General features: G+C 52.5%; 1 protein-coding gene across 3 annotated transcripts; it reads left to right on the top strand.

The window, feature by feature from the left end:
- The first annotated feature begins 2,268 nt into the window (after positions 1-2,268).
- Positions 2,269-16,945, top strand: LOC120390877 (C-type lectin domain family 4 member G-like). Of its 3 annotated transcripts, none has more exons than XM_039513826.1 (9): positions 2,269-2,580; positions 4,707-4,832; positions 6,786-6,848; positions 10,758-10,820; positions 11,018-11,080; positions 12,119-12,208; positions 13,038-13,189; positions 15,188-15,294; positions 16,197-16,945. In XM_039513826.1, exons 1-9 carry the CDS (start codon positions 2,490-2,492, stop codon positions 16,333-16,335), a joined length of 894 nt encoding a protein of 297 aa, XP_039369760.1. In that variant the 5' UTR covers positions 2,269-2,489; the 3' UTR covers positions 16,336-16,945. The 3 variants fall into 3 exon arrangements, with proteins under 3 accessions (XP_039369760.1, XP_039369762.1, XP_039369761.1); XM_039513828.1 differs by having other exon boundaries at positions 15,188-15,357; positions 16,197-16,328; XM_039513827.1 differs by lacking the exon at positions 2,269-2,580 and adding an exon at positions 3,673-3,810.
- The last annotated feature ends 1,526 nt before the right edge of the window (positions 16,946-18,471 follow it).

Here is an 18,471-nt window from a genome sequence, read left to right as displayed (position 1 = left end):
CCTCCCCCATCCATGATGGCTGAGAGCTCCGGGGGCCCCTGTCCCCCATGGCGTCCGTGACATAATCTTATTCTTAGTAAGAAGAGACCTATCGGGAGGTGAGAGGTGCTTTTATAAACCATGTCACCTAGCATGTGTTCAAACCCTAGTGCTGGCAGGGTACATTGTATACTACCCCGCGTCTGCTGGTCTGGAGAACTAGTGAGAAACACCCACGCCCTGAGGAGCTGACTGGATGGGACAAAATGGTCCGAGGCCCAGAGAGGTGACGGGCCGTGCCCCACTCCGCACAGCTGCTTGAACAGAACCTTTTCTGTAGGGCCCTTCTGGGGCACTATTCAGAAAACAACCCCTCACATGCCCCTGGCTGAGGCCTCCTGGACTCTCTGCCTGGCCTACTGCCCTCACTGCTTCTCAGGCTCCTTTCATACATCTCCTCGTCGTCATACGTGTCGGTTGCATCTGGGAGCCAAGGCAGGACTGACCAGAACAGCCCGTTGCCTTTTGTTTATCATCACAGCTCCCAGAGGTCTCAAACCCGGGGAAGGTGTGAGAGAGCTGTGTGGTTTTATACCATCCTCTCTGGCCATGAATGTGCTTACCTGGCATTAGCCAATGCCTAGTGTGGTGTTGTTCTGCCAAGACCATGCCTGCTCTGGTTCACAGCCTTTGGTTCACACTGTTAGTTATGCCAAGGGCTCTAGCAAGGCCTACACCTGTGGCTGGCGGGGTTCGACCTATGCTTTGGCTGACACTCCCTGAGACTGTATTGTGCGACCCCCCCATGATGGGAACAATGCCCAGCGCTGCCAATGGGCCTGAGGATGGACAGGCTGATGGGGTTGGTGATGGGCTGGAGAGACACTACTCAGTGGGGTTTGAGGAGAGCTGGTGAATCGATGCATTGTGGGATACAGGGACGGTGTGCTGAACAGCACGAGCAGAGGAGAAGGCTCTGGCGCCGATGGTGGCGAGATTGTGGGACGGGCAGAGAAGGTCCAGCTGGGAAAAGGGGGAGCAGGCCCGAGCAGCCAGCTGGAGCAAGTGACTGGAAATCTTTAAAAGCAAGGAGGGAAGCTCGGAGCTGGAATCTGCAGTGAACAGGGAGGGTGACATGATCCCCCTGTTTTTCACCCAATTTAGTGACATTGGTGCAAAAACTGAGGCAGAGCAGCCCACAGAGAGGAGGCTGAGCCAGGCCAATCATTTACCTGCTGGCCCAGGTGAGATCTTCCTTTTCCTCTGCTGGGTTCCCCTTTCAGCCCAGTTTTCAGAAGTATGCTGCAGCTCTGCCACTGTCAGTGTCTCTGTCCTGAGCTCTCATGGCTTTTGAGTCAGCCAGCTGGAGATTAGAGCCATGTCTTGAGGAACAGACTATTATTATTTATTTGTATTACAGTAGCACCTAGGAGTCTGGTCAGGGACCAGAACTCAAGATATCGTCCCCCTTCTTAAGAACTCTAGTCAGAGCAGAACTCCCTGAGACATCCACCTCACTGTTACAATCTCTGGGCTGGAGAATTGATTTTGCATCTCTAGGCCCCAGATACCTTTGAAAATCTGGCCCCAAGTGCCTTTTGAACCTTGGATTTATGCTCCTAAATTACTTAGGGTACATCTACACTGCAATAAAAAATCCACTGCACCGAGTCTCAGAACTGGGGTCAATCAACTCAGGCTTGTGGGTCTGTGCTGTGGGGCTAAAAATCGCAGTATAGACATTCGGGCTTGGGCTGGTTCCCCGGCTCTGAAACATGGTGAGGGGGAGGGTCTCAAAGCCTGGGCTCCCCCTCCCCGCCCCCGGCCCAAATGTCTACAGTGCAATTTTTAGCCCCTGCAGGCCGAGTCCCACAAGCCCGAGTCAGCTGACCCATGCCACATGGTTTTTGTTGCAGTGTAGGTATCCCCTTAGGTGCTTTTGAAAATATTCCCCCTCGTAATTTTAGTTACACGAGTTGTTTTGGCTCCTACTCCTCCCCCGGGTACTCCTGCCAATTTTTGTACTTTTACAGTCACATTTTCCTTGTTTTCCCCTCCCTGGCGCTGTGAGAGAGACCAACGCAAACTACAGGGGAACCTGACTCACGTGACGTGGAATCAGCTATTTTCTTAGGTGATTTCTTAGCCGTTTGTTTATTTACAAGATATTCACCATTCTGTTTCCTTGAGCAGCAATGTTCACAGACTGCACACATGAGAACCCCTCTTGCAGGGCCCCGGGTGAGGACACACCCAGCTCCGAACAGATTCTCCCACTTGAAGATTGTCTGTGCCTGTTGGGTGGCCATTATTTTTCAGCTGCACCAGGAATACTGATTGTACGAAGGCTCCCAGCCGCTAGAGGAGAAGTGACAGGGTCACAGATCTCTGTGTTCTGAAGAGAGGAAGAGTGGCTGGGTACATGTGTTTCCTTTTCCAGGAAAGCTGCTCAGAGCCTCAGCTGGTATAAAAGCCACTGGAGCCGTTGGGGTAGGAAGAGGTTCAAAGCGATGCCTTCGGGCAGCATTTACCAAAAGTGCGAAGAGTCCGACCAAGAGACGCTCAAGGAACAGGAGACAGAAATGGCATTTCGGAGAGCAGGTAACCCCAGGCTGCATTAGTGGGAGAGTGCATAATCATTTCCTGCTAATCGGCACGCCCTGATCCTGCAGACTCCACACCCAGGTGAAGCCAAGACGAGGGCGGTGTCAGTGAGGTTTTCAGGATTGGGCCCTACTTATGGAGCTGCATAGTGCTCAGCACCGAAGTCAGACTCGAAGGCAGGTCTGTACTCTGGGAGGTGGCATTTCATACATCACAGCAGGAGATGCTGGGCAGAGCCAGGCTGAGAGAATTCCAGGCTTGTCTCAGCAGCATTTCGTCAGATGTTTATGTCTGGTGCTTGCATACTGTGGCAATGAGGGGGTTAAAAGGAGGGGGAGCAAGAGAGAGAGTGTGCATGGGGGCGGAGGGGTGGTGTGTGAAGATAGATAGATGGGTGGATGGATGGATGGATAGATGTGGATGAACTGGTGTATATGGAGATTGTGAGTTAGATATGGTTGGTATGTATGGTTGGTATGTAGATATGGTATAGGGGGTATATGGAGATAGATGAAGGGGTGCATGGGGATGGATGGATGGATGGATGGACAGATGGAGGAGTAGGAGGATGGATGGATGGGGTTGTATAGAGATGGCTAGTGTTTATGGGATTGAATGGATAAATAGATTTTGCACCCATACTGCACTCAGGACTAGTGTCCACGATGCACGAGTTGCTGGGCAGTGGAGCCCGTCATACACAATTGCAGGTTATACCATCGGGAGCCTTGGCCCTGATCCCTGTCCCAGGCCCAGTGGTGGAAGCGTTACGAGAGGCATTTCAGATCCAGAGTCCTGCGGATCAGGCGGGATGTCCCTGTGTTGCGCCATAGGAACATGCCTCGTGCAATTCTGCACTTACAGCAGATTTGTGCTTCTTTTCTTCCTCTTTTTTGTTCATTCCTGGGAAGTGAAGGGGGATATGTGTGTGGCGGGGGGGGGGAGGCATTGATGTGAGGTGTGGGGGTTGGAGACACAGATGCTTCCTTCCCCTCCCCAGTCCCCCTGCTGACAGCAGCACAGTGGGCTGGGGCAGTGGGGGAGGGGGGGTTGGCTGGTGAATACAGGGTACTGTGCATGGAGCAACGCTCTGAACCAAGGGCTGGTTCCTGCCTGGAGGAGGCTACAGTGGATAGGACAGAGCAGCACAGAGCTGGGGGCAGCCTCTCTGCCTGGCAGGCTTCATGGCGCATGAGTCTGCAGCAAGATGGACTCCTGGAGGACAGTGTATGGGGGAGCAGAGGCCACGCGAGAGGGGAGAGCAGGGCTGGCCAGAGGGAGGTGGTACAGGCGACTATCGGGAGGGGAGCACAGATCGAACAGGGGGTGAGGGGTAGATGTAGGCAGGGTTGCAGCCATGGAGCTGTATCCTGATGGTGGAAGGCAGTCAAAGAAGAGAGAGGAAAGGGGCAGGGGTGGAATCATCACAGCATCTCACATGGGTCTCATGGCCCGGCTCCCCCCAAGGATCCTTGGGAAAACAGAGGGGACTCCCAGGGAATGGGGTTCTCTCCCTGCTGGGGCTTTAGGCTCAATGGAAATCCAGGAGGGCAAGTGATAGATAGATAGGGTGGAGACAAGGAGCAATGGTCTCAAGTTGCAGCGGGGGAGGTCTAGGTTGGATATTAGGAAACACTATTTCTCTAGGAGGGTGGTGAAGCACTGGAATGGGTTACCTAGGGAGATGGTGGAATCTCCTTCCTTAAAGGGTTTTAAGGCCCAGCTTGACAAAGCCCTGGCTGGGATGATTTAGTTGGGGTTGGTCCTGCTTTGAGCAGGGGTTTGGAGTAGATGCCCCCCTAGGGTCTCTTCCAACCCTAATCTTCTATGATTCTAGAGGGATAGATAGAGACAGATAGAGGGGGTGTTTGGGGATAGATAGATAGATAAATAGATTAGATGATGAGGTGTGAATTCCCCTGCATGCTCTGTGCTGCACAGAGATTCCTGGCCCAAGCGGCACATCCATCACTATTTGTTTATGAATTACAACAATAGTGAATTCTGAATTCCCCTAGTGCCTTCCCCGCAAGGCTCTGAGCACACCTCCCCCCACAGCACTGGTTCACCAGAGGGCAGGGACTGGTGCTTTAACCCCCGCTGTCTTTGCTTCTGCCTTCCAGGGAATTCCTTGCTTCAGTGTGATAGAGGCCTGAATGGGGAGGAAAAGTCCGTATTAACCCTTTACGCTGTGCACGCCGTGTCATTTGTGTTATGGGCCGTCCTCCTCGCCATGGTGATTGGAAAGTGTAAGTATCCCGGAGTGCGTTTAGGACTATCACACAGGAATGGACCAGTGGAAAAGACCAGGGGTGAAATCCTGACTCCATTAAGTCAGTGGCCAAACTCTCATTGGCTTCAGCAAGGCCAGGATTTCAGGCCATGAATCCCTCCCAGCCAGGTCCCCTTATCTCTATCAATGGCCAGTGTCAAGACACCGCAGGAGAAGGGACCCCGCAATGTATTTCATTGTGCCATAGTGCTGCTTATTGTAAGATAAGGCTCATTAAGTAAGGCCGCCTGCCCTCCAATTCACAGCTGTGGGGCCCCTTCCCAGGGCCCGCACTGTGAGCAGGGACACGGTGGTGTTTGATTCTTGAATGTATGCACAGGTACAAGTGAGTGCTATGTGTGTTGGGACACCCTCTAGCACCTGTTCCACACAGGATAACAGCCTAACTACTCCTGACAGCTAACGGAGGAGCTCCTGTAGCTCAAGAGGTCTTTGCTGTAGATGGCAGGGATTCACATCCTGCTGAGGAGCCCTGTTAGGTGTCATTACAAATAGCAGCCTCAGCATTGCCAACTCTAGGTGATGTTTGAATTAAATCCCCAGCTCCAGGAGTCTTGTGATTAGGTGAGACTCTGAGCTTTCATTTAAAAAATACTGAGACAGATTCTAGTTGCAGAGAAAAGCTTGGGAAAGCGACGTAATGGCTCAGAAACCAAAAGACAAAGAAAAGAAAACTAAAGTCTATTATTTTTCACAAATCGCATTATTTTTAATCCAATCTTGTGATTGGTTTTTAACCTCTGGAGTTGGCCAGACTGTGCCAGGGCAGAGGTCATTCAGAGGGGATTCCGGGTGGAATCCTTAAAGCCAATGAGGCACCTAAGTCTCCTATTGCAATCCACAAAACTCCCACTGAGCACTGTAGGCACCTAAACTCACTTGACACCACTAGGCTTGCACACTGCTGCCTCCCTCGAGGCATCTAGATGCCTAGCTCCCACCTAAGCCCCTATACAAATCTTTTCTGCTCCTCGGCTAGGGAGAACAGATTTGAACGTGGTCATCCACATCCCAGGCAAGTGTTCTAACCAGTGGGCTATAAGTTGGGCAGCAGCACCTTCTCCCCTGCATTTTGTGTAGAACGAGGCAGGCACCTAACAGTCCCACAAGACACTACCTAGGTGCCTAAGCCAGGAGAGGAATTCCCATTTGTGGATCACTAGCGGAGCTAGATACTTCCCATTCCTGCAGCCTGGACTAGCGTGCCTAGCTCTGAGCCCTTTCTTGGAAATCCCCTGTCTGCCCATTCAGCAGGCTCTGTGCCCAAGAAACTCCATCTCTGCTTCCTGCCAGGGTCCTGCTCACAGCTCCTTCAGCCTCCCTCACACACAGGCTGCTCTGAGCACCTGGGACTGCAACCAAGGATGCTCTCAGCCCACACGGCTCTTTCCTGCCATGCAGCCTGGTGCCTTGGGTGGTAACTTCCATTGTCTGCAGCTGTTTCACTACATAAATGAGCTTGATTGCTCCTCCTTTTGTGTCTAAAGTGGATATTTGGCACTCTAACAAAGGCTGTGATTGTCTATGGATCCCAGACTCACTTGTTAGGTGTATTATGGCAGCAGGGCTTGGCTCATCAGTGTCTCCCATTGGCTACTTACACAGCTCCCCACCTAGCATGCTGGGTTTTGTGGATTTCACTCAGGTGCATTGCTCTCCCCATTCATTGTATATGAGCCTGGGCATGTAACAGCTTTGTGGGTGTTCCTGGGATTTTCTAGACACTGTGATGCTCAGCATTGCAATGCTGAGATCCCTTTGGGGATCCCACCCTTGGAGATTATCTGCACAGGGGGAAGTTGGAAAGCAGAAATGCAGCATGTCTCTCTACGCTGTGAATCCAAATTGAAAACTCAGCCCCCTCCACCCCCAAACTATATAAACATCAGCTGGTGTCTGTCCTTTCTAGACTCGGAGATGTCCAAGGAGCTGGAGCAGTTGCGGACTGGTCAATCTGTGCTGAGAGGCAATGGTAACAATTCAATTTACTTATGAATGTCCATGTCTTTGTATTACTGATTTTGCCCCCTTGGAGGAAGCCAAAATCTGAGGTGCTGTCCAGTTTGTTCCTGTTAGGGGGAGCAATCACTGCTCCCAGGCAGGCCTGTTCTCACTGTGATCTTGGTAGTTACAATATCTTGTTCCCTTGAACACAGCAGGAACAAACAGCCACAGGCTGTTCCCTTTCTTGGAAATCCCCTGTCTGCCCCTTCAGCAGGCTCTGTGCTCAAGAAACTCCATCTCTGCTTCCTGCCAGGGTCCTGATCACAGCTCCTTCAGCCTCCCTCACACACAGGCTGCTCCGAGCACCTGGGACTGCAACCAGGGCCCCTCTCAGCCCACACAGCTCTTTCCTGCCATGCAGCCTGGTGCCGGGGGTGGTCACTTCCATTGTCTGCAGCTGTTTCACTACATAAATAAGATTGATTGCTCCTCCTGTTGTGTCTAAAACTGGATATTTGGCACTCATTGGCTCTAACAAGGGTTGTGATTGTCTATGGCAGTGGTTTCCAAACTTTTGATCACGCACCCCAAAGCAAAAAAACAAACACTTGGACTCCTGACTGAACTGCCGAAGCAAAAAACCCCAAAATGCCTGAACTGCCGAGCGGCACTGCTCTGGCAGTGCTTCTCTTGCCGCACCCCAAAGGATCCTCTTGTGCACTCCTGGGGTGCACGCACCCCACTTTGGAGACCAGTCTATGAATCCCAGACTCACCTGTTAGGTGTATTATGGCAGCAGCCAGGAGCCCCAGTAATGAACCAGGACTCCATTGTGTGAAGTGCAGTACAAACACAGAACACAAAGCCAGTTCCTGCCCCAAAGAGCTTCCAACCTAATGGTAAGACATGGGATGATACGTGGAGACAGACAGGCAGGCAGGCAGGCAGGCAGGCAGAGGGACACAGGAAACAAGAAATACCAAACCCCTCTTCTATTCTGTTGTGCTTCTATTAACTAACTAATGGTTTGATCTGAAACCCATTGAACCAATAGAAAGGCTTCCATTGTCTTCAGTGGTTTTTGGATCAGACTCTATCTCACTAGCTAGGTTTCTGTCTGCATTAGGGAAGTTTGCACCGTCATTGCTCATAGATGTTACGGCCAGAAGAGACTGTTACGGGCATCTAGTCTGACCTCCTGCATATCAGAGGCCAGCGAATCCCACCCAGCGATTCCTATATCCAGCCCATATCTGGTAGTCGAGCTGGAGTGGAACTTTTAGAAAGAGACAGACAATCTTTTAATGATTCCAGGTGATGGAGAACCTGCCCCTTCTCTAGAGACCTTGTCCTGATAGGTAAATGCTGATGCAAACCACTAATGTAGACACACTCTGGGACAGTGCAAAGTAAGACTCACACCAGTGGGTCTAACCCTGGTAACCTGTGCAAGCCTTGGGCCATGTGTCTGCAGGGACGCCAGGTTTGTATAATTTCTGGTGGTGCCCAGAACAGGTCCAAGTCCCCTGCTCCCACACACACCTGCCTAAGGCTCTGAGAGGGTGTTTGGGTGTGGGAGCGGGTTTGGGGTGCAGGCTCTGGGAGGAAGTTTGGGTGTGGGAGGGATGTGGGCTCTAGGATGGAGTTTGGGTGCTGGGTGCAGGGCAGAGGGTTGGGATGCAGTGGGGGTGTGGGCTCTAGGATGGAGTTTGGGTGCAGGAGGGAGTTTGGGCTGCAGGCTCTGGGAGAGAGTTTGGATGCGGGAGGATGTGATGTTCTCCTCTGGTGTTATCCGGACCGGTGATCTGCTAGGTCACTCCAATCCTTGACTCTGGGAGCTAGCCTTACCCTGCTCTGCTGTGAGAACCCCCACTCCTGGGCTGTTCACGCACAGCCTCTTGCATGTAAGCTGCTCCCAGCTACTTGCAAGCAAATGACACTAACCAATATCTCCGGTCCCAGACGCAACCCTAGGAACCTCTGTCTTGCAGTGTCCAGTTATGCCAGCTGGATGCTGCAAGCTTATATGAGTTTGTCAATTTAACAAAGACATTGATATGTACCAGGCTTGTTATCCCAATGGGAGTCTCTGTCATGCTTCAAACCAAACACATTGCTTCAGGTAGAATAAACAAACAGATTTATTAACTATAAAGGTAGATTTTAAGTGATTATAAGTCAAAGCATAACAAGTCAGATTTGGTCCAATGAAATAAAAGCAAAACACATTTTAAGCTGATCTTAGCACTTTCAATGCCCTTACAAACTTAGATGCTCCTCACCACAGGCTGGCTGGTTGCTCTTCAGTCAGGCCCTCCCCTTTGATCAGCGCTTCAGTCACTTGGTGGTGGTGTCTGTAGATCTCGGTGGACGAGAGAGAGAGCATGGCAAATATCTTCCCTTTTATCATGTCCTTTATTCCTTCGTGGCTTTGCTGCCCCCCTTCAGAGTCAGGTGAACATCGCCTCATTGCAGTTCCAAACTAACCAAAGGAAAGGGGGTGACTCCCTCGAGAGTCTAACAGATTCTTTTGTTGCTGCCTAGGCCAGCATCTTTTGTTCCCATGAGGCTGGGCTGGGTTTGTCCCATACCTGCCCTGATGAGGTGTGAACTGTCCCTCTGCTTTGGAGAGTTTCTGTCTGGGCTTGCTTTAAGCCACGAGGATACATTTTCAGCTTCATAACTAAATACATGAAATTATAACCTATAACATCATTGTAACAACCATGCTCGGTGTATCATGAGCCTTCTGAAGACACCCGGCATGACAAACTTTGCATTGGATACCACACAATCATTTTACAAGGATGAACATAGGGGTCCTGGGTGTTCCCCTGAGGTACAGAGCATCACATAGTGGTGCAGGCTCTGGGAGAGAGTTTGGGTGCGGGCTATGGGATGGGATAGAGGGTGGGGATGCTGGAAGGGGTGCAGGAGGGGGCTTGGGGTGCTGGGTGCAGGATGGGGTTTGGGTGCTGAGTGTGGTCTCTGGCGGGGTTGGTGCTGGAGTGCGGGCTCGGGGCGGGGGGGCCGGGTGGGGGTGCTGGTGGGGATGTGGGGCATGGGGCTGGGCCAGGGATGTGGAGCTTGGGGTGCAGCAAGCAGGCTGCCCACGGCTGGGGGCCAGAGAGGAGGATTCCCCCCAGGAGAGGGGGAACCTCCCTGCCTCCCCCACTCCCCTGGCACGACACTCACCCAAGGCCCCCCAGGCTGCTCCCCTCCTCCCCTCCTCCTGCCGCAGGCGCAGAAGCCGCCTCAGCCTGTCCCTGTGCTGCTCCCTTGTAGCTGGCTGCAGCAGCAGCTGGCAAGGAGCACAACGTGGAGCTGCAGGGGCAGCTGCCTGCTGTCCAGGGCAGGCAGGGATGCTCGGGGGAAGTGCACGGGGGTGGCAGGTGGGGCCAGGGGACACTGTGAGGGAGGTACACGGGGACAGCAGGCAGGGCCAGGAGAGAGACCCAGCCCAGAACATTGGTGGAGCCAGGCCCCCTGGGCCCTGAATTTGCTGGAGCCCAGGCCCAGGCACCACAGGCCCATACATCTCACCGCCCCTGTGTGTCTGCACTAGGGATTTGCACCAGTCCACGGTGACACTAGTACAAATTTCCCTAGTCTGGATGGGCCCTAACTAAACTCACTAATAAGCTCTCCCCAGACAGGGCTGGCAGCTGGAGGTGGGGTCTGGGGGAATGAGCACGAGTCAGGGAGCTCCGAGTTCTAATCTTGCTTCACTATCTGGCCTGGGGCAAGTCGTTCTCCATCTCGGACCATCATGGCCAGGGGACGAAAGCAAATCCACTGGTGCCGCCTCTTCCCAGGAAGGAAACCAGCCCCGGGAGACCCCAGTACCTGACAGACCCGCGCTGCTAGGGAACACGGCCCTGCCTCACGAGATGAGGTGAGGGGTAGTTCACAGCTCACCGGCCTCTGTCTCTTCCAGGCTCCAAGACAGCGAAGCAACTGGAGACACTTCACTTCAACCAGTCTGCCATATACAGCACTGGTACGTACTGGAGCCCTCACAGACCCACAGCCCAGCGTCATCTCTACGAGCCCCCTGCACCCCAGTCATGTCACTCCTCCCCCTCCCAAGTTCCCCCCAACATCCCCCATTCCCTGGCCACCTCCTTGTTCCCGCTGAGCCCTGGGTACCCATGACGGGCCCTCCCAGGAATGTGATCAGCCCTGTTTATCTCTCAGAGGTGAAGCTGGCCACGGACCTGAAGAGGCTGCAGTCGGACCAGGCCACACTGAAAGTGGATGGTGAGTGCCCACAGAGGGAGCAGGGCTCAGGGAGAGGGTGGGGTGAAGAACAGCAGAAAGAAGAGATGGGGATGGAGAATCCCAGCGCCAGGTTCCCAAGGCAATTTGGGATCCATCCCCCCCTACCCCCCAGGCCTGCCTGAGCAAGCAGCATTTGGGATCGAGTCACCAAGGCTGGAAACCGGGCCCATGCCCTACTCTGGGTGAACCACTGGAGGGGTGGGGACACAGCCGGTGCACACAGAGCCTCTGCACTCAGGGCTCCTCCTGCACCACGCTCACTGTGTGACTAACTGGGGCAAATTGGGGAAGCCAGTTCACCTTCAGTTCCAGGGATTTTCACCCCAAGTGCAGTCCCGGTCACTGCAGGAGCCTCTGGCCTTTAGGGACGCGCATGGGCTCGGCTGCTGGGGGGGGGGGGGAGGGGAAGCTGGCTGTTTCTTTCTCCCTAGATTCACTTGGCACAAATAGGAGAGGGGATATGTGTTTTTGAAGCAGGGGAGGGTCAGGGGGAGGGAGATGGGGATGGTGACTCATTAGGGACCAAGGGGAGGCAGGTAGATTGAAGGGCTGGGCAGAAGACTGCCCAGGTGTAATAACCTGGGGAACCAGAGGTAGGGAATTGGGGGGCAGAGCAGTGTGCCTGGGTGCAAGGGGAGGGCAGGGCTCCTGCTGAGATTCAGGGGAAGGGACCCAGTTTTAGAGGAATGATTTTGACCCTTGTGAAAGGTTCAGGTTCAGCTGGCGATTCCGGCCAGGTCTCCAGCCCCTAACAATGTATCAAACTGACTGAGTAACAAGCTCAGTGCCTCCTGCTGCTGGGATAGGGGCCCCATTTCAGTGCCACAGCCAAGCCCCATATCCCAGAGTTTACGATCTGTACACAGATATCCCAGGCCTAGCTGCACACACCCGCTGCTCTGGCTGGCTTGTGGCTGCTTCTAAAGTACAGAACATGGTGAGCGCCGCTGGAGGCTCACAGTCTGTATAAAGGGCTACAGCCCTATTCCTACGTGTGACGGTGTGTTGTGTTTGCAGTGTCAGAGGATCTGGCCAAAGCGAAAAGTGACAGAGATGACATCAGGGCTGAGGCCTACAAGATTCTGGATGCTATCCAGAAAGGGAACGGTGAGATACACGCCAGCCTCGACCTGCTTAGATTGTCAGCCCTTCACGGCAGGGACCGTCATTCTGTTCTGTGTTTGTACTATGCCTGGCACAACGGGGCCTGGCTACGACTGGGGCATCTAAGCACTGCCATAATGCAAGTAATAATAATGTACAGCACCCAGCAAATGAAGGCCTGGGCCATGGCACCTCGTGCAGTTAGGATTCCTGCTCCTTTTCCCCACAAGCAGTAATAATGGATTAATATAGTTCAGGGGATTCACTGGGATTTCCCCCGAATAAACTGCTAGGTTGTCAAGGAGTCAGTTTTGTCTAATAGTTAGAGCAGGGGACTGGAATGCAGGACAGCTGGGTTCTAATCCCATCTCTGGGAGGTATATGAAGTCTAGTGGTTAGAGCAGAGGGCATGGTACCGGGACCCCTGGCTTCTATTCCCAGCTCCTATGAGGCCAATGTTGTCCAGTGCAGTGGTTTTCAACCTGTGGTACGCGGACCTACTATGTCTAAGATTTCCAAAGGGGTCTGCACCGCCATTAGAAATGTTTTAAGGGGCCGTAAACGAAAAAAGGTGGAAAACCACTGGGCTAGTGGTTAGAGCAGGTGAGGCCAGAAATCGGGACTCCTGAGCTCTCTTCCCAGCTTGGGAATGATCTTGAGCAAGTTACTGCACCTCTCTCTGCCTCAGTTTCCCCCTCTGCAAATTGAGGGTGACGCCTCCCCACCTTGGCTAAGTGCGTTGAGGTCATTGGCTAAAGGGCACTAGGCAGAGGCTATTATTGTCCTTTGCAGTCCAGCGCTGAGAGTGACCTCTGCCTGTTTTGCATTGCAGACTCTGCCTGCAGCATTTGTCCAGCCGGCTGGCTGCTGAATTCAGGGAACTGCTACTACTTCTCCACAGAGCATAAATACTGGTCCTATGCCAAGCAGGCCTGCAAAGACCAAGGCGCCACGCTGATTATTATTGATAACCCACAAAAGCAGGTAAGTCAGGCTCACTGAGTCCAGCCACACAGCCCAGAAAGGGCGTGGAGATAGTCTCCCAGCAAAGGGGAGGCTCTTGGGATGAGAGAGACGCTGGGGACAGGATAGGAGCTGACGTTTCTCTGCTCGGTGCCTAGGAAACACAGTATGCACTGGTGTAAAGATGTGCACAAGAAGGGCAACAAAAATGATCAAGGGGCTGGAACAGCTTCCAGATGAGGAGAGATTAAAGAGACGGTGACTGTTCAGCTTGGAAAAGAGAGGGCTAAGGGAGGATAGGATTGAGGCTATAAAATCATGACTGGTGTGGAGACAGTGAATAAGGAAGTGTTATTTCCCCTTCACATAACACAAGAACCAGGGGTCACAGGATGAAATGAATAGGCAGCAGGTTTAAATCAAGCCTAAGGCGGTATTTCTTCACACAGCACACAGTCAGTCTGCGGAACTCATTGCCGGGGGATGTTGTGAACAGGGCTAGTGCAAGGATGTTTCGCGCCCTAGGCAAAACTTCCACCTTGCGCCCTCCCCCGTCGCCGAGCCCCTGCCCTGAGGCGCCTCCCCCCTGCAGCAGCTCCCCACCCTCCGCCCTGAGGCACCCCCCAGCCCCAACGCACCCCTGCCCTGCCTCCTCCCTGAGCACGCCGTGGATGCTTCACTTCTCCCGCCGCCCAGGCTTGCAGCGCCTAAGCTGATTGGTGCCGCAAGCCTGGGAGGCGGGAGAAGTGAAGCAGCCACGGTGTGCTCGGGGAGGAGGCGGGGCAGGGGTGAGCTGGGGCAGGGAGTTCTCCTGCGTGCCGCCTTCCCCTTACTTGCTGCAGGCGGCCCTCCCTGCGCTCCCCTGCCCCAGCTCCATCCGCCTAAATGCCGGCAGCGACCGGGACGGCTGAAGATCCAGCCGCTGCGGTCACTGCTGAAGAAAATGCCGCCTCCCAAATCCTAGCACCCTAGGCGACCGCCTAGGTCGCCTAAATGGTTGCACCAGCTCTGGTTGTGAAGGCCAAACGTAGAACTGGGGTCAAAAAAGAACTAGATAAGTTCACAGAGAATAGCTCTATCAATGGCTATTATCCAAGATGGTCAGGGACGTAACCCCATGCTCTGGGAGTACCTAAACCTCCGACTGCCAGAAGCTGGGAGTGGATAACAGGGGATGGATTACGTAGCCATTTGCAGTGCACAAGAAATTGTATTGGTCTTACAAAACCCAGGGACTATGCTACATATACTTGAGCACCATCTATTGGCACAGGATCGAGGAGCAAACCACTTACCAGAATACAGACTTAGGGCACTCCCCCAACTCCCAAGAGTTAATGCACAATTCATCCCAAGTGCTAGTCAGGCTGCTGGGGACCCTCAGGCAAGTCAGCCTGACAGCTCCAGGGAAGCTCCCTGGGAAGGGAAACTTTGTGGGAGTTGGAGAGAGACCCCTGACTGTAAGGAGTGATGGGGAAAGAGTTTGGAGACACAGCGTCTGGTGGAGGACTGGGATCCATGAGATCACAGTCACTTGGGAGACCCCTGACTAGCCTCCATGTCCACACAGTGCTTCCACATCCATCCAGAGCCACATCTCCCTCAGCAGGGCCTTTGGGAGGGGAGCCAGCCTGGTCTAGTGGTGCAGGAACAAGCCTGGGAGCCAGGACAGCTGGGTTCTACTTGCTGCTCTGCCACTGACCTTCTGTGTGACCTGGGGCAAATCACCGTGCCTTAGTTTCCCCTCCCACCCTTGGTTTTGTCTGTTGGATTGTAAGCTCTTTGGGGCAGGGAGTGTCTTTCACTAGGTGTCTATGTAGCACCTGGTACAATGGGGCCTCGATCTCAGTCGCTGCCTAGGTGTTACTATAATTCTAATAATAACCCAATGGGCCACATCTCAGCACAAGGAGAACAACAGAGAGCCAGAGAGGAGTACGGGCTGTGTGAAGTGGGATTGGGGTGGTGCCTTAGATTTGGGCAATATTTTATTACAATCAATTATTTTATTTTTTTCAGGAGTTTGTGACAAAGAACGCTAACGGCAAGCAGTACTGGATCGGCCTGCACGACGTTAGCAATGAAGGGGCATTTATATGGGTCGACGACAGTTCCGTGTCATACAGGTCAGCCCAATCCTGCTCACTGGTACATGAGTGAAGGGGCGAGAGAAGTGAGGGTTGGCTCAGGTACTACTGGCCAATCAGTACATTTCAAACACATCAAGTCATTGGCTGAGTGGGTGGAGCTGCCCTTTCTTGATTCATCTTCCACCTGCTCTGCTCTTTAAACTGTCCAGGGTTTCCCCACAGGGAATCAGAGCTAGTGGGGTAGAGAATAAAGTGGTGGATGATGCTCAACTTTAAATTGTCACCTTCAGCTGAGCAGTAGCAGTTTTCAGGGTCTTACAGGGAAGTTTCCCCATTGAGAAGAAATCGGTGGAATCTGGCTCCTTCTTAGTGTAACTTGTTTATTTACACTAGTCCTGGGACAGAGGTGTCACCAACAGCACCCAGGTCAGTCCCCTCTAGCAGAAATCTCAGCCCAAATACCCCGGTGTTCCCAGGAAGTGACTCTACCCCGAGAATTAACTCGACTTAGAGAGTCAGGCTGGAAGCGAGAACTGACCAAAGAGAATGTGCATCACAGCACTAACGATGTAGGGTGTCTTCCAAGCCTGATCAGTGCTCATCCACTCTGGAAAAGCACTTGTAAGACTGTGGGTAACTCTCACTGTAACAGTACGGCCCTGATCCACCACTGTATTAGCCCAGGTTTACACCAGTGTAAATTCCATTGAAGTTAATAGCTAGACCAGTTTAAAACTGGAGTAACAGAGGTCAGTCAGGCCCTATATCATTACATTTGGCTCTTATCCAGTGCTCTGCACTAGTCAGCCTCAAACCACCTTTCAGAGGGTGAGGCAGGATCACCCTCTCTGAAGGCTTAAGTGGGATTTCAGGGAGTGCATTTCACCAGGGCTTCCCTCGAATGCCTGGCTAAGTTTGCTACTCTCTTTGATCCCCAGCAACTGGGATCGAGGGGAGCCCAACAATTTTGGCAGTGGCGAGGACTGCGTGATGATGCTCAGAGACGGGAAGTGGAACGACGCTCCGTGTGTGATGAATGAGGTTGGCTGGATCTGTGAAAAGAAGTGGACTTGTTAAACTGTGGCCCGGAGGAACACAACACAGCCAGCGCATCTTAATAACCACAGAGCCACCCTGCTGCCCTCTGGCCCCTTCCATGCAAGGTCTGCCAGCTCTTTACAAATTTCAATGTGTTAAACCTCACAGACCTCACCCCTTCTACTCTTGGGAGCAAGGTATTATCACCCCAACTTTATAGATGGGGAAACTGAAGCACAAAGACATACCCAGGTCACAGCAGTGAATCAGTGGAAGAGACTGGATTAGTACCCAGACGTCCTGACTCCCAGTCCCCTGTTCTTGTTACACCACAGTATTTCAGATGGCTGGAAACAGGAGTCCTGACCACTCCTGCTCTAACCACTAAACCATCCTCCCCTCCAAGAGCCAGGGATAGAACCTAGGCAACTCCCAACGCTCCTGAGTCCTGACTCTAATCCCTAGAGCCCATTCAATTCCCAGCGCTGGGAATAGATCCTAAGTGTCCTGAATTCCAGCCCCTGCTCTAACTATTAGACAAAATAAACTCTTTCACAACGTGGCAATTTATTGGGTGGAAAACTCAGCTAGTCCCCTCAACTATATTAATCCATTATCAGCATTTATGGGGAAAGGGGGCAGGATCCTTACTGCGTGAGAAGTCGAATTTTAAAACCTGCCAGTCAATCCCATCAACATGGTATAGATCTGGTCATAACTCTATAGTAAAGGATGTGACCAACTTTCTGGTTTAGGGCAAATTATCCTCCCCTGCTAATTAGGGCTAAAATTTACACATGTATCTCAGATTATCCATCTGTGGTGATCTGCCAAAAGAGAAGTTTGGGGAGAACTAGACACGCAGTGTGAGAAATCAAAGGTTTCATTTCTGTAAAATTGTCCTAAATTAACCAGGCATGAAATGGAGAGGAAAAGAGGCAGGGTTTAGCCCTGAATCCTCAAAGGCAGCTAGGTATCTATCTCCACTCAGACCGAGCCCATCTTTCCCACCTCGCAGGTGGGTGTCCTAATTGCCATGGTAACCAGTATTCTGGGTGGGTTTTGTGGTGGCCATGGCATACAAACAGAAGTTAAAATTCAGAAAAATAACATGAAAAACCAAAAGCAGACAGAGACAAAGCAGGCTGCTCCCTAAGGCAGAGAGGCAGCACTTCTCCCATCTTGCTCTAGGATGCCTGTCTGCTTGCAGACCTTGTAGGACCAGGATAAAAAACCATGACATTTAGAGTGTGAGCTTAGAACTGTAACAATTTTCAATACACCACAAGTTTCTCTCCATTTCTCCTGCTGGAGCTGTTCCACTTTGTATAACTAATTAAATGAAGCAGGGACTAGACCCTGGCTCTCCACATCCCAGGTGAGAGCCCAAGCCATGAGGAAAGAGAGGAACACACACTCTCACCCCCATCTGGCTTTGGGCAGGTTAGGCATGCTCAGAGCAGGCCTCCAGGATCATCTCACACTGGCAGGATAAGTTGCTGGGAGAGGCAAAGTGCCTAGTCTGGGAACCCTTTGGGGTCAGCAGGATTTAGGCGTGAGAGCTCTCCACAGCGTGTGAGCTGTAGAGCGGGATCGGCACTCAGGCAGCTTTGTGACTGTCAGCCTCAGAAATTTAGGCACCTACAGGGTTCGGTGGCAGCTGAGCTGAGCAGCTTTTTTGAGGATGTTAGTGGTGCCCAAACATGGGCGGCAGGTATCAAAAGCAGGAGAAGGCTAAGCCACCCCAAGCTGCCTGCCGTGGCCCCAGCCACACTCCACTCCCAGACCCTCTCCTGCTGCATCCTTCCCATGTGGCCGGGGCCCTGGGTTTGTCTACACATTTGGGCTTGTCTACACATCCAAATGGAGGGGTGCTGCCATAGCACTTAGTGAAGACGCTTCCTACGCCGACGGGAGAAGCTCTCCTGTCGGGATACTCCACCTCCCCGAGAGGCGGTAGCTTTGTTGATTGGAGAAACCCTCCCGTCGACAGTGCTGTCTACGGTGGGAGTTCGATCAGTATAACTGCATCGCTCAGGGGGTGTGAATTTTCCACCTCCTGAGCAACATAGTTATATCGACACAAGTAGGGAGTGTAGCCCAAGCCTTAGAATCAGATTCCTGGGAACAAGGAGGAAGAATTCAAACTTTGCATTCAGCGGTGTTTGCTTAAAA

Source organism: Mauremys reevesii, linkage group 25 (genome assembly GCF_016161935.1).
Source record: "Mauremys reevesii isolate NIE-2019 linkage group 25, ASM1616193v1, whole genome shotgun sequence".
NCBI classification, from domain to species: Eukaryota; Metazoa; Chordata; order Testudines; family Geoemydidae; genus Mauremys; species Mauremys reevesii.
The sequence above is the reverse complement of the archived record's forward strand: the minus strand, read 5'-3'. Positions and strand labels throughout refer to the sequence as shown.

What these genes read in the sequence shown, in the direction of transcription:
- LOC120390877 (XM_039513826.1), top strand. Translation starts at nt 2,490, where the DNA reads ATGCCTTCGGGCAGCATTTACCAAAAGTGCGAAGAGTCCGACCAAGAG. An exon ending in AATGGCATTTCGGAGAGCAG is followed by an intron (nt 2,581 to 4,706) that starts GTAACCCCAGGC and finishes TCTGCCTTCCAG; the next exon opens with GGAATTCCTTGCTTCAGTGT. An exon ending in CGCCATGGTGATTGGAAAGT is followed by an intron (nt 4,833 to 6,785) that starts GTAAGTATCCCG and finishes TGTCCTTTCTAG; the next exon opens with ACTCGGAGATGTCCAAGGAG.